The sequence below is a fragment of the Bipolaris victoriae genome (genome assembly GCF_000527765.1).
Source record: "Bipolaris victoriae FI3 unplaced genomic scaffold scaffold_56, whole genome shotgun sequence".
Classification (NCBI taxonomy): domain Eukaryota; kingdom Fungi; phylum Ascomycota; class Dothideomycetes; order Pleosporales; family Pleosporaceae; genus Bipolaris; species Bipolaris victoriae.
This window is the reverse complement of record NW_014575336.1, coordinates 112172-125451: the sequence shown is the minus strand read 5'-3', so window position 1 is coordinate 125451 and position 13280 is coordinate 112172. Positions and strand designations below refer to the sequence as shown.

Here is a 13280-nt window from a genome sequence, read left to right as displayed (position 1 = left end):
CGATTGAACTGGGTCTAAGGAGAATCCTCGGCACTTGTTTGATAAACTGTTGCCAAGAGATCAGCACTACTAGTAGTAGTCTCTGCTTACTTTGGGGAAATGATGTTGATGATCAAATGCACAACTTTGATTGCACCACATCGGTTATACTTTTGAATACATAGGCTTAGAGAGGCAACGAGGCAAATTATCCGCGGAGTAATAGGAAATTGGGTGTACAAGGTGTCTGGCTTGCAGGAGACTGAGAGGTGACGTTGGCACGACCATCACGTAATACGATTAACATGTAATGTACTCACAGAACAGACTGAATATCTTAGAGATTGGGGGATCAGGTTCAAATCAGTCATTTACCTGAAAAGATGCAGCTCAGGTGATACAGTAATTGAAATAGTTGTCCTTGCATTGTCTATTCATTGCAATTTTCATCACATTCTTTCACCCCTTGTTATCGAGATAGGTAATAGAAAGCAAACTACAACAGACTGCACTTCCATCAGTGACCAAAAAAACCCCAAAAAGAACATCAGTCCCAGAATCCCCTATCCCAACGCCAAAATATCAACATTCCCCCATTCGCGAAACCTCGGTCTCACACCACCACCTCTCTGCACACCTCTCTGCTCTTCCTCTTCCTCCTCAACACGCACAACCCCCGATGCCGCTACAACCAAACTCCCCGATGGATGAACGAGCGACGCAACAACAGACTCATCCTCCCTCCCCACACTAACAATTTCATCTGGCAGCACAGCGCCCTCCTTCGCATACGCATCCCTCCAAACCCTGACCTTCCCATCCGTCCCCCCAGCCCAAACCTCATGCGAGAACCCCTCAACATCATACGGCGACTGTCCCGCATTCCAGATATCAAACGTGAGTTTCTGCTTCGTCAGCGCGCTTCTACCCGCGCAGTACCCCAGGGCGAGAGAGAAGCTGCGAACGTCGTAAATGAGTAGGACGTCTGCGTTGCGCTCGGCGACGTAGAGGTAGTTGCCGCAGGGACTCCATTTGAGACTTGATACGCCGTCGCCCATGACGTCTTTGAAGTTCTCGTTGCGGGATTTGGTGCCGCTGGTGGTGCCGGGGAGGGCGAAGCTGGTGACTTCGGCGCCGCTGGTGGGGTCGTAGATGCCGATGTGGCGGGTGCGTGATCCGGCTGCTAGGAGGCCGTCGCGTGAAGATGGGGAAGGTGGGGAGAGGGATAAAGCGGATATGTAGCCTTTGAAGCCGCGGCCTCCGCCTTTGAGTTTGTTGCGGCGGGCGGGTATGGTGGCGATTGTGTGGATGGGTTTGTCAGTTTCCTGCAGGTCGAAAATGACAATTTTGTCCTGGGAGCCGCCGAAGAAGTTGGCACCGTCGTGGGAATATGCTAGGCTTATGGGTGCTGTGACGGCTTCAGTCAGGTTATTGATTAGTTTGTATGAAGCAAGGGGGGTTGAGATGTCGACTGGTCCGGAAGTTGGAGGCGAATTTTCCTCGTTGGCGTAGGTTCGTGAAATATCCCATAGGGCATTATGCAATGTGATGTAAGAGTCTCGTCGACTGACAAGCACGGTTGTGCTATTTGCATCTTGCAGGTTGAAGAGCGGGTTGGCAGCAAAGGCCCAGATCGGGTTAGGCGAGCGGAAAGACGCATATGGTGTGAGGTTCTGAGCGCTGGTGTGGGATCCAATGTCGTTGGAGACCGGATATACGGAAAAGGAACGGCTGTAGTCCGAGGTGAATATGCAACTTCCATCTGGGGAGAGTTGTGCTTCTTGCACACAGCTGGTGTGGTGAAGGTTTCGCTGACGTTGAGCAGCTGATGGAGACGATGACGAAGATGAAACGCTTGAGGATGACAGATTGGAAGACTCAACAGCATCGTCTTCATCTTCTGGTTCGTCGTTCTCCACCTCTTCCAAAACCTTACTACCTTGTGCCTCGCCATCCCACTGGTCCTTACCTACCTCCTGCTGACCGCATCTCGTGCTAGCCAAACACCTCACATAAATACCAGCACCACTCATGATATCACCTCGCCATACCTCTACTTATAGAATCCGTGACGTTGAAATCACCGTGCCAAACCAACCACCCAAAAACGTCAAATCGAACCGATTCGCCCACCCTAAAATGCAGGGAAAACCCCCTCAAGCTCCAAGCTCCCCACGCTAACATCCCCCCGCACAGACACGCCGTTCACGTAACCCCCACCTCCGAAATCTCCCCGAAAACCGAACCCTCAGATTCCGTCATCAATTACCTTGGCCTCAACTTTCTCCTTCTCTCCCCTCACCCCAATTGCGCTCGTTGCAATGCCAAACCCCTCCCCCGCTACATCACCGCGGCGTAAACCATGGGTTGAATCACCATATCTCGTTTCTTTACTCGTACGTTCCCTCAATTCCCCTTTGCTTACTCCTCCCAAAAAGTCACAATTGCTAATTAAAAAGCAAAGGCAGGCGGGCTATCAGGCACAACAGTAGACCTCTCCCTCTACCCCCTCGACACCCTAAAAACGCGCCTGCAATCCTCGTCGGGCTTCGCCGCGAGCGGCGGTTTCACCGGTATATACCGGGGCGTCGGCAGCGCAATTGTCGGATCCGCCCCCGGCGCAGCCCTCTTCTTCGTAACCTACGACGGCGTAAAACGGCTTTGGAGCAACGCGCAGGGCGAGGGCGCGCTCGTACACATGGCAGCAGCGAGCTTGGGCGAAATAGCAGCGTGTGCGGTGCGTGTGCCGACGGAGGTGGTCAAGCAGCGGGCGCAGGCGAGTCAGTTTCCGTCGTCGAGGAGTGCGCTGATGCATATTTTGGGGCAGCGCAGGGAGAAGGGCGTGCTGCATGTGTGGCGCGAGTTGTACAGGGGATGGGGCATTACGGTTATGAGGGAGGTGCCGTTTACGGTGATTCAGTTCCCGCTCTGGGAGGCGATGAAGCGCTGGCGGTGTCGACGCACGGGGAAGAGCCAGGTGAGTGGGTTGGAGGGCGGCGTGCTGGGTAGTGTAGCGGGTGCGGTGGCCGCGGCGGTTACGACACCCTTGGATGTGCTCAAGACGCGCATGATGCTTGCCAGTGAGAAACAGCCCATGGTTAGCATGTTGAGAAGTATCCTACAGGAATCGGGCCCCAAAGCATTCTTCGCGGGCTTGGGACCGCGCGTAGGATGGATCAGTGTCGGCGGAGCCATCTTCCTGGGTTCATACCAATGGGCGAGTAATCTACTCGGAGGTGTAGAACAGGAATGATTATGTGTATATATATATATACCAACTGGGGAAACATGTCAAAAAAAAGTTTAAAAAATCAATGTACAACAATACGAACACTTGGACATGGAACTTTTGTGAAATTTTTCTACATGCTCCAAAATACACACACACACGCGTGTATATATATATAAGACATAAACGGTGCGGGCACTATACAAAACCCCCTCCACCACATGGGTCTGCTATTCAAAAAAAAAAACCCCCCTCTCCCACAACTACTAACTTCTCAAGGCCCAAACACGGCATTACTACCAGTCGCACTTCTCCTTTCTGCCTCGCTACTCTGCTTACCCTCGCTAGCATTACTACTTCCAGGCGCCGACGACGCAACGCCGGGTTTGAGACCGTAACTACTAGTTGGAGGAGCAGCAGCGGTGCCGGATTGAGGGCCTGGGTAAGGGGGGAAGGGTTTGATTTCCTTGCGACCATTTGCTTTGTAGTAGAGAATGACGTCGCCGCCTCCACGCCAGACATGGGCGCGGATACTGGCTAGTGTCATTGTGGGGGAGATGAGCTTGTATGGTGTTAGTTGCATAGTCTATACACACACACACACACACACACAATTTTAGAAGAAAAACTCACCTGTCCATTACAATACAGCTCCAAATACTCCTCCGGTCGCATAGGCGTCTCACCATCCGCCTTCATCTTCTCGAGCTGCTCCTTGCCGGGCTGCGGCTCGATGCGCTCAGCGACGTAGCCGAGAATCTTGCGGGCGCGCAGCATGCGGTTTGCATTGAGGCGGTTGTTGCTGAGTGTCGCATTAGCCATGGCTGCAGTCTCAAAGGGGAGAGAAAAGGGAATGTACCCGTCGGCAGAGATAGATGGCAAGGCATTGGCAAAGGGCTCGAGGACAAAGGATACTTTGACAATGTCCTTGGGTGGGAGTTGGTTCTGCGGGTGTGGTTAGTATAATTTAGTTATTCAGAGTGGATGTCAAGGTTGGCAACTCACTCGTAGTAAGACCTCAGCCAACCACATTGGTGCGGCTTTTTCAATCAAATCGGCCTGCGATGCCAATGTGCCCACTTTGCCCTCAAACAAATCTGCAACACCGCCCGAATCTGGACGATCCTCTTGGATCAGAATGGTCGTCATGGCTGGCGGCTTTAGAACAGGCGTTTCGTTTGGCAAGCTCGGTGCAATGGCTGAATCTAGCCGTGTCTCGCCTGCAGCTAGCTGCTCCTCATAGCTCTGTCTTATCTTCTGAATCACACCAAAAAAGTTGTCTTCAAACGTCTTTTCGTCAGTCTTGTTAGAGTGCGAATCGCTGTCCTCTGTCTTTTCATCGACAGCCGGCTTGGCGGGCTCGGGCACGGCAGTTCCAGTGCTAAACTTCTTCATGTTAAACGACATGTTGAACTTCTTGCCAAACATGCCTTTGCCCTTTTTGGATGGTGTGTCTGTTTCAGCGGGTGATTGGACAGCCTCTTCCTTGGAGTCGGTTGAACCTTCTTTGGACGTCTCGGCAGCTTTACCATTTCCGTTAGTCTCAGGGGCCGAACCAAAATAATCGCCTTCTGACGTCTGCGTCTTTTCCAACTGCACACCCTCTTCTTTGGTGGGAGTCAGGACAGCAGTGGCCGAGTTGCGCCCTGCACTTCCTGGTCCTGTCATTGGCGTTGCCAGACCGATGGCTAGACCTGGTGTGTGGGGCAAGCGGAATCCATTTTCAGCTTTGATGGTGGAAGCTGAAGTAGGGCCAGACATTGCGTCCTTCCAGCCGTTGATGCTCATGTCTGGCAGCTTGATGTTGGTAGGACGGCCAGTCTGTGGTTGCTCCTCCTTTTGCCTGAGTAGCTCAGCGCGTGCCACTTCATCGCGTTTGATTTCTTCGTCGATGAGGTTAGAAAAGAGATATCGCAAGATCCACTTTCCAAGGTTTACTACGTCATGTTAGCAAGTTCCAGCAGAAATTGGAAGGTACATACTTCTGTGGTCTTCCCGGAATTCGATATCATCCTCTAGATCCAGTTCGTCTGCGTATGTTTCTGCATCAAAACAGTAATTTTCCTCTAGCATACATGTCAAGGTTCCTATCCTTGTGTCGACAGCACACCAATGGGCAACGCTATCTTGAGTGTTGACCTCGGGCAAGACGTCTTCCATGTGCTTTTTACCAAATGACTTGATGGGCACGCACTGCTGAGTGTTAGCGGCAGGGCTCAATAGTGATAAAATTGCATCGTACCTTGAGCAAATCCCACAATACGACTTCTCCCGCAGTATCGAGGGTGAGGACTCTTCGGCGATCGTTGAGAAGATGATGCTTAATCAGTCCGTTTTGGCCTTCGATAGTAAAGTCTGGCAGCGGACGAACAGTGCCCACAGCGGTAGGATCGGCCGCTGTCAAGGCGTCTACAGGTTTCCGCCCACTTGCTACAGTGACTGCATCAGTATCCTTTGTGGCAAGGGCCTGAGGGAATGGGGCCGTGTTGGACATGCGCAGCAGGGCTTTGAGCGGAATCTTGGGGGTTGCGCCGTTGGTTGGAGGACTTCGCGATCGCATTGTTGACACGCTGTTTCTGTGCCATTTGTACGATTCTGGTAGCTCAATCTCAGCCGCCGTCTCAACATCGTGCCAGCGGTTGATGCTGGAGCTGGATGTTGCGGTCCAGATGTAGTTGCCTGCTGCGATGATCTTGTTGACGCCCTCATGTTCTTGACATACGGCCACAGAAAGACCTTCATCCATCTCGGCACAGTTGCGGACATCGCTCTTGGCCACGAGGCCCGATCGGTCGGACGAGTAAAAGGTGTCGAGAGTTGGCGAGTCAGAGTGGAGCGACCATACGCTGTCGTTGTGCATGGTGAGCGTGTACATGCAGCGACCGGCCGTCATGGACCAAACCTTGACCGTCTGGTCCGAAGAGCCAGTCAAGATGGTGTCGCCATCCTGGGCGAGGAGGATATCGCGCACATTGTCCGTGTGTCCAACAAACTTTGTGATGCGCTTTCCGGATCGCGAGTCCCAGACACGCACGATACTTTCTGGGCCGCCGCTGGCGACAAGGTTCGGTGTTACTGCAAGAGCGTATACGGAGCCCTTTGCTGTGTTTTCATCGTCGCCGACGGCAATTTCGAGCTTCTTGCCAGCGCCATTCAGGTCCCATAGGCTGATTTTTCGATCAAGACCGCCAGAGGCGATCCAGTTCTCATTCCCACCGGGCGATGCGACGCGCTTGACATAGTCGGTGTGCAGGCCGATGGTCTGGGGCGGGAGCTTGTCGGTGGCCGCTGGGCGCCAGACCTTGACGGTGATGTCGGACGAGGCAGAGACGAGGGCCGAGTTGTCTTGGGCGAGGACAATGTCGTTGATCCAGTGGGTGTGGGCCTGGACCTGCTGGCGGAACTGGGTGGGTGGGGGCTTGAAGTCGGGGGGACTGGGATCGGCAAAAGGGTCGCGGTCGTCGTTGTCGTCATGGGAGCGGTGCAGGTCGAGATGCAGGTCCCAGGCGCATATTACGCCATCACGGCCACCCGAGTAGAGGATGGCGCTGTGAGGGTCGACGGCCAAGCCATTGACTCCGAGCCTGTGTCCTCCAGCCGAGTTTGCAAGTGGCAGGACTGGACAGGCATGAGGTCAGCGATGGTTGGGGCATTACAAGCAGCAAGCACGTACCGTATGAGATGCGCTTCCGCGCGCTGCGTGCCATGGCCGCTGGATCAGGCCTGCGGGGACATGCGGTCGGCGACTAGGCGGGAACAGTGGGAAGAAGGAAACAAAGTCGGGGTGGAAGGGGACGAGCGCGTGGGTAGGTGGGTGCAACGAGCGCGTTCGGGGTGAGGTTGAGCGAGCGTCCAGGGTTTGGTGGAGAGAGAGAGATGCTCTTCGGCGAGTCAGGCTCCCTGGCTGGCAACTGCATCGCTAGATGGCTCTAAGCCGCGTGCGCACGCGCGGAATAACGGGCGACAGGCTGTGCCGCTGGGGCGGGTAATGTCTAGGAGAGGTCCAGCTGTGGAACCGATTGCGCGCATCGCCAGAGGGGCCCAGGGAGACGAGGGCTACGTCACTCTGCGCCGAGGCTGCACGCTCCGATAGACTTGGTGTACCTGTCTGTGTATGTATGTATAGCGGCCACTAGAGACGACCAGCACTGCAGCGTCTGGTACCAATGATGGATGCTCTCTGCCAGTCCCGCCAACCTGGGGCGCCTGGCTTGCGGGGAGAGCGAGGGCGCCTTAGCTCACGTCTTATTGTGCTCTGACCCCGGCTAGCTTCGGTTATCTCGGGAAACTAGCCGGTCCAGTGCTGTGGGTGTGTTTATTCTACTTATGTATGTATGTATGTAATAGTCCTGCCAAGTATCAAGACTGACTGCCAAAAAGAAAACAAAGTCCATCTCTTGACTAGAAATACATGTATCCAGACATGTCCTCTACCCGCCTCGAACCTCGCGCACCATGCACGAATGACAGTCCTTGCCCTCGCCTCCCCACGGCACTCGATCCCACTCAACCACCTTCATCACCTTGAACCCTCGGCTTTCATATAGCGGCCGCGCCTTTTCTGTCGCATCCAGGTACACCACCAATCCCTCTTCATCCGCCTTGCCTAGTCCCCAGTCCAGCATCATGCTTGCCGCTCCACGTCCTTGATGCTCGGGATGTGTTGCCAGTTGATTCAGCTTGAAGAATGGTTTCTCAGTCCCCATGATGCTTTCCTGCGCCGCCCTGAGTGGCTGAAATAGCGAGCTCAGCGCATCCAGGCGTAGCTCTCGAGGCAAGAACCCCGGTGCTACTGCTTTTTCCACTCCATCAACGTTATTCATACTCCACACTGAAATCGCTATCGTTCGTCCGCCATTGTCCGTAGGGTCATCAGGACTTGGCGCTGCATCCGTATCAACAACCTTCCAGTACCACATGTTTGTCGCCTGCTTCTGTAACTCGCCCTTTCGATCCTCAGCAGCCCCGCGTATAGATGACTCGCGTATCGGCCCGTTGTGCAGCACGTCGTGCGTAGGCCCGTAGTAGGCGGTACTGCGAACGCGTGTCCAAGATAAGGCGTCGTCAGCCCTCATGGGCCGTAATTCTAGAGGCATGTTGATAATGTGTGAGATTGCTGGGTGTGCTACCCATGGTAAAAGGTAATCACCATCTTAACTACCCCTCTGGCTTAGCAACAAATACTACCAGTGACTCACACTTCTCTCCTATCGAGCCGTCTTTGGAAGACGGCCATCCAAGCTCCACCATCCACATGTGGCGTAGGTACTCGCTTAATCTACCTGCCTGCCCCTTCCAGAACCAGTGCTTACATCTTGCATCGCCCATCACATCACCATGCCACCTGATAACCACCAAACACCAACAAACAACCAACATTCGGACCCCATTGAAGAAGGCATATGGTCCAACCCTACAACAACACATGTTTTAAGCTACCTATGCTACACATCTCTCTTGACATACTCGACAGGGCCTTTGTAGTTGTGCCTTCCAACAACGTAATAGTAGCTCATTGAGAAGACGACCAAGCAGCCAAAAATGGGGCTGGACCAGTTCATCTCAATCGGCGACGGATTCGGTACTGCAGGAAAGGCGCTAAACACCATTGCAATGGAAAGATAGCACATGCCCACTGCATTGATAACCATACCCCATTTTCCGAGATCGAACCGAGATGGAAGAAGGGGTTCTCCCCGAAACCGTTTCCAGAACATGCAGCCGATGACGATAAGATTGGAAAAGCAAATGGCAATGCCCGATAGCGCCATGATGATGTTGAAAGCAATTGTTGATCCAATGATAATAAGGCAGAGCAACGACGAGTTCAGTAGCGTGACGATCACCGCATTGACTGGAATGTCCCAGCCCGGAGGCACCTGTCGAGATTGTCAGCCAAAACACTTTCAAATGTCGAACAACCACATACGTGAGCAAGCCATGCTGAGAACGGAAGCCCTTCATCGCGCGCAAAGGACCACAGCTGGCGTGACGCGGCAGTTACTTGATTGACCGAACAGAACAAAAGCAGCAGGATCACAGCCACTGTCATGAGATTGGTAGCTGCCTTTGACTCGGTCGCATTCAGCAAGATCTGGATCCACGGTTGACCAAGCGGAGTCGAGAGAATTGTCGAGAGGTCGTTGCCTAGTGTGGAGAAGATTGTGACCGTCATCACAAAGGCCAAGGTATAGTTTACTATAGATGTCGCCACCATAGCCCGAGGCGATACCCATGCAGCATCCTTTACTTCTTCCGCTAGATGGACGACCAAGTCAGCACTTCCTATAGTAAGCATAGGGCCAAGCATGCCGACGAGGGTAGCAAGGCCAGTATTGCCCCAGCCGCTAGGATCTTCGAATTTGGTCCACACCCTGTCGGAGCGTGGGCCCATAACCCATAACACGACAAGAAAGGCGAAAAAACCAAGGACATGGAGAACCAGTGCAATGCCTTCCATCAGAGGAAGCTTTCTCACAAGGATGGTGTTGCATACGATCGAGATGATGGTAATGCCAATGGAGAGGAGGGTGCCATGCCAGCCTGTGACAACGTAGGTTGGCACGTTCAACGCAATCAGGCCTTGGATTTGTGAGGCCACTGCGTAGGCTGTAGCAGCCATACCCACCTGCCACCCAATAACACAAAGCCAGCCTAACATACTTCATCAGCGTTACATGTTTCAACAGAATGTCAAGAACGTACCAACGATATAGCTGAGCAACTTTTGGTGCTTCCTAGGGGCCAGCTCAGAGACCCAGTGGTACTGGCCACCAGCTGTCGGGGCCCTTTGAGAATACGTGAGCAGGGCTATCATAGAAGCTTCTCTCGTTAATACTTACATCGATACCATCTCAGCAAACGAAAGCATGACGAAGAACATTCCAAAACACACTAAGACGAGCATCCAGATTCCGCCAGCTGGGCCGCCATTGAAGAGAGATATACCGATACCACTGTAAATTCAGCCTGTTAGCCATGTTTTCGATTTGCGATAGAAGTAACATACATCAAAGCATATTCCCAACTGTTGCCAAGAATCACTGTGAAACCGAATATCGATAGGAATTTGAATTGCCGCTAATGATAGATGTAAGCTGACCAAAGAATTCGCATAGAGTTTGAAACCAACATACCCTTAATACCTGAACCTTGCCCATACGATCCATGTCAAGCTCATCGCCCTGAGTGCCATGTTTTTCATTTACAGCAACCGCGTTTGCCAACTCAACGCTGTCACGAAAATCCGTCACCTCCGACGGACCCTTCATCATGTCTGCCATATCTTTGCTATGAGAAGAGGATGCTGAAAATTAAGAAAGAAATGCAGAAGCCCAGTGGGAGAGCTCGGCCTGGCTGTGTTGTTCAAGGTTTGTGGCACAAATGTTTGCAAACAGATCCCTTCAAAAGTCAAATTTGCTGCTGGACGCCATACCACATTCTATAAGCGATATGTAAAGGATGCAACATGTCTGGATATTTCCCCGCGGACTCTACATGTAGCAAGTCGACTGAAGATTATGGCCTGATATGGTGGAGACTTTACCCCCCACCAAACGCTCACGGGCGGCGGCTGCCCCGTCTGTCGGGTCGAGCCTACTAACCTAACCGCCCGCCCGTGCCGTCCGCGCCACCTCCCTTCTTACCTCCGTTCATCCCGCGTATCTTCTGCATCATTCGGAGCTCGCGATAGAACTCAAACCTTTTCTGCACTGAGAATCTATCACGCCATACCATGCAAGATCTAAACTCTACACTAACAACAGAGGTGTTTGTCGGACAGTTACAGAAGGCATTCCCCTCATTTATCGCGATCGTATACAGTACTACCCTAATGGTACTAACTCCGATGCATTAGAGAGGCACAGTCGAATGTCCAGTCTGAACCGTATGCATGAAGTCCCACTTCTTTGATTGACATCCGTAGGATTACCAAAGTCAAGCTTTCCAAGCAGCTTCTAAGAATCCTTCTCAACAGCTTGCGCCAATGGAGCCCGCGCTTTCCCTTGCCACTGGCAGGTGCTCGTCAAATTTCGCGGCCTTGGAACTGAACGCATTTATCCGGATAACTTCCTAGAACACGTTCTATAGTGTGGCACAGTTCAGTTCATATCAAAGCAGTCCCGAATGCTCTCACCCGATACGCGTCTTATTTCAGTATGCTAGTCGCTTCCGTGGAAAGGCAGCAGAGATCAAAGCAAGAGATCTCGGCACCACCTGCCAGTATGAATCTAGAATACCGCCTTTAACCACGCACATAACCTCGACTACTGATACACAGCGAGCAGCCGAGTCTCTTGGCTCTTATCACCTGGCAAATCAAATGTGCTGCAATGACGTCCTGAAGGAGCAACTCCTGGAAGCAAAACGTATCCTCGGGTCTTTGTACACCAGGGATATCTTTCTGTAGCTCATCAACTTCAGCGTGATAGAGTGATATAAGCGGCACAGCTGCGTATCCAACATGCGCCTGTGCCTCGTCGCTCACACGCTCGGCTACAGTGTTTGAAGTACTCAAAAGCCAATGGTGTTATCTACACGATATCCCATAAAGGCTCACGTTTACAACTTGTTACGCTATATGCAAACCCAATGTCAGTTTTGTCCACTTCCCATAATTTGGTGAGGTCGTCAGAGTACCGATTTACTCGCGTCACAACAGATGATCACAGCGCGACCATTTGGATTGTCTCGGTGCTATCGTTGATATACGTTGTCCTGGCATTGGCTGTTCGCCTTGGATACACGAAATGGCGAGCACACGCTCTCGATGATATTGTAGTCACTTTTGCGCATGTATGTTCCCAAATTCCCATCAATTACTCTTTCAACGCGGTTCAGCTGACTAGGAAATAGCTGGTGGGCTTTGGCGTGTGGGCTTTACTATTCAAATCACTCAGGAACGGACTTGGAAAATCGTTCAACGTTCTTAATGACATCGAGATATCTCAAGTACAGCAAGTCAGTAAGAATCTTGTGCTCAGAGTGTCCAACCTGGGGAAAAATTGCAGCTGATACCGCTCTTAGTCATTTTTCAAAGGCCGCATTTTATCATATGCTGCACTTACCTTATCAAAATGCTCGATGCTCATCCTGATCCGCACTGTGTTTACACGTAACACCCATGTCTCGCGCATGTCTATTGGCGGTTTACTCATCGTTATGATATGGGGGGTGTTCAGCATTTCAGCAGTCTCGCTACGCTGCTCGGCGGAGCTTGTTATACCAAAACATGGCCAAGACCATTGCGTGGATTTCGTGAGTGTCCACATTTAAAACCTCCATGTAACCATATTAACAATTCAGATCCCATGGCTGCAGGTAGTTACCATTGGTGACATAGTCACCGAGACACTCATCACATTACTACCGATACTAGGTCTCTACAGCACGCAACTTCCCCTGAAAAGCAAAGCCGCCGTCATGCTCGCCTTCTCCACGCGTATACCGTACGTTAGCCACATCCATCGCCTTATACCAACCGCTAACCCCAATATCACAGCAACGTCGCCATCTCCCTATCCTACCTGATCGCCTCATCCACTTTCATCACAAACAACCACCCACCCATCGCCATCATCGCAACTGTAACCTGGCAAATCGTCCTCTTATCCTACAACCTCATGTCCGCCACCACCCCGCTCCTCCGCGGCTTCACCCAAGGCTTCAAAACAGCAGGAATGTCACTCTTCGACATGCCCAACACCACCAGCGCCGCTGCGAGCGGAGCAACACAAGATAGCGTTGAACTACGACTACTCCCGCGGCCCAAAATGCTACCACAAGATCTCGCCATGTCAATCAATCGAACCGTGGTGCATGGGGGTGATGGATCGCGTAGGTTGAAAGTATGCAAATGTGGAGGTGGAGAGCGGTATCACGATGAAGTTGCTTCGATATATAGTTGCGGGTCGCAACGGATTATGGTGAGGAGGGAGTGGGAAGTCTCGGATGAGTGAATAGGGGGGGGGGGGGGGGTACTTGGATATGAAAAAGGAATAGGGCACCTCAGTGTCACTTCGAATAGCCAAAAAAAAATTCCAAAAGAAAACCCATTCATTCATAAATATGT

The 13280-nt window shown here is 52.1% G+C and overlaps 5 protein-coding genes across 5 annotated transcripts; 2 read left to right on the top strand and 3 right to left on the bottom strand.

Moving 5' to 3' along the window:
- Positions 1-542: 542 nt before the first annotated feature.
- Positions 543-2012, bottom strand: COCVIDRAFT_17086 (hypothetical protein; the record flags this gene model as incomplete). Its single annotated transcript, XM_014699852.1, has 1 exon — positions 543-2012. One exon carries the CDS (start codon positions 2010-2012, stop codon positions 543-545), a length of 1470 nt encoding a protein of 489 aa, XP_014555338.1.
- Positions 2013-2300: 288 nt separating this feature from the next.
- COCVIDRAFT_17085 (hypothetical protein) lies at positions 2301-3232 on the top strand (the record flags this gene model as incomplete). The annotated part of the gene is made up of 2 exons (XM_014699851.1): positions 2301-2375; positions 2444-3232. 2 exons carry the CDS (start codon positions 2301-2303, stop codon positions 3230-3232), a joined length of 864 nt encoding a protein of 287 aa, XP_014555337.1.
- Positions 3233-3482: 250 nt separating this feature from the next.
- COCVIDRAFT_102643 (hypothetical protein) lies at positions 3483-8304 on the bottom strand (the record flags this gene model as incomplete). Its single annotated transcript, XM_014699896.1, has 7 exons — positions 3483-3770; positions 3842-4153; positions 4214-5145; positions 5191-5401; positions 5451-6826; positions 6882-6954; positions 7732-8304. 7 exons carry the CDS (start codon positions 8302-8304, stop codon positions 3483-3485), a joined length of 3765 nt encoding a protein of 1254 aa, XP_014555382.1.
- A 348-nt stretch (positions 8305-8652) lies between these two features.
- COCVIDRAFT_102627 (hypothetical protein) lies at positions 8653-10491 on the bottom strand (the record flags this gene model as incomplete). The annotated part of the gene is made up of 6 exons (XM_014699895.1): positions 8653-9087; positions 9138-9862; positions 9914-9996; positions 10051-10164; positions 10218-10288; positions 10345-10491. The coding sequence occupies 6 exons, from the start codon at positions 10489-10491 to the stop codon at positions 8653-8655; spliced, it is 1575 nt and encodes a 524-aa protein (XP_014555381.1).
- Positions 10492-11800: 1309 nt separating this feature from the next.
- On the top strand, positions 11801-13167 carry COCVIDRAFT_38882 (hypothetical protein; the record flags this gene model as incomplete). Its single annotated transcript, XM_014699894.1, has 5 exons — positions 11801-12004; positions 12065-12169; positions 12236-12466; positions 12515-12657; positions 12711-13167. 5 exons carry the CDS (start codon positions 11801-11803, stop codon positions 13165-13167), a joined length of 1140 nt encoding a protein of 379 aa, XP_014555380.1.
- Positions 13168-13280: the final 113 nt, after the last annotated feature.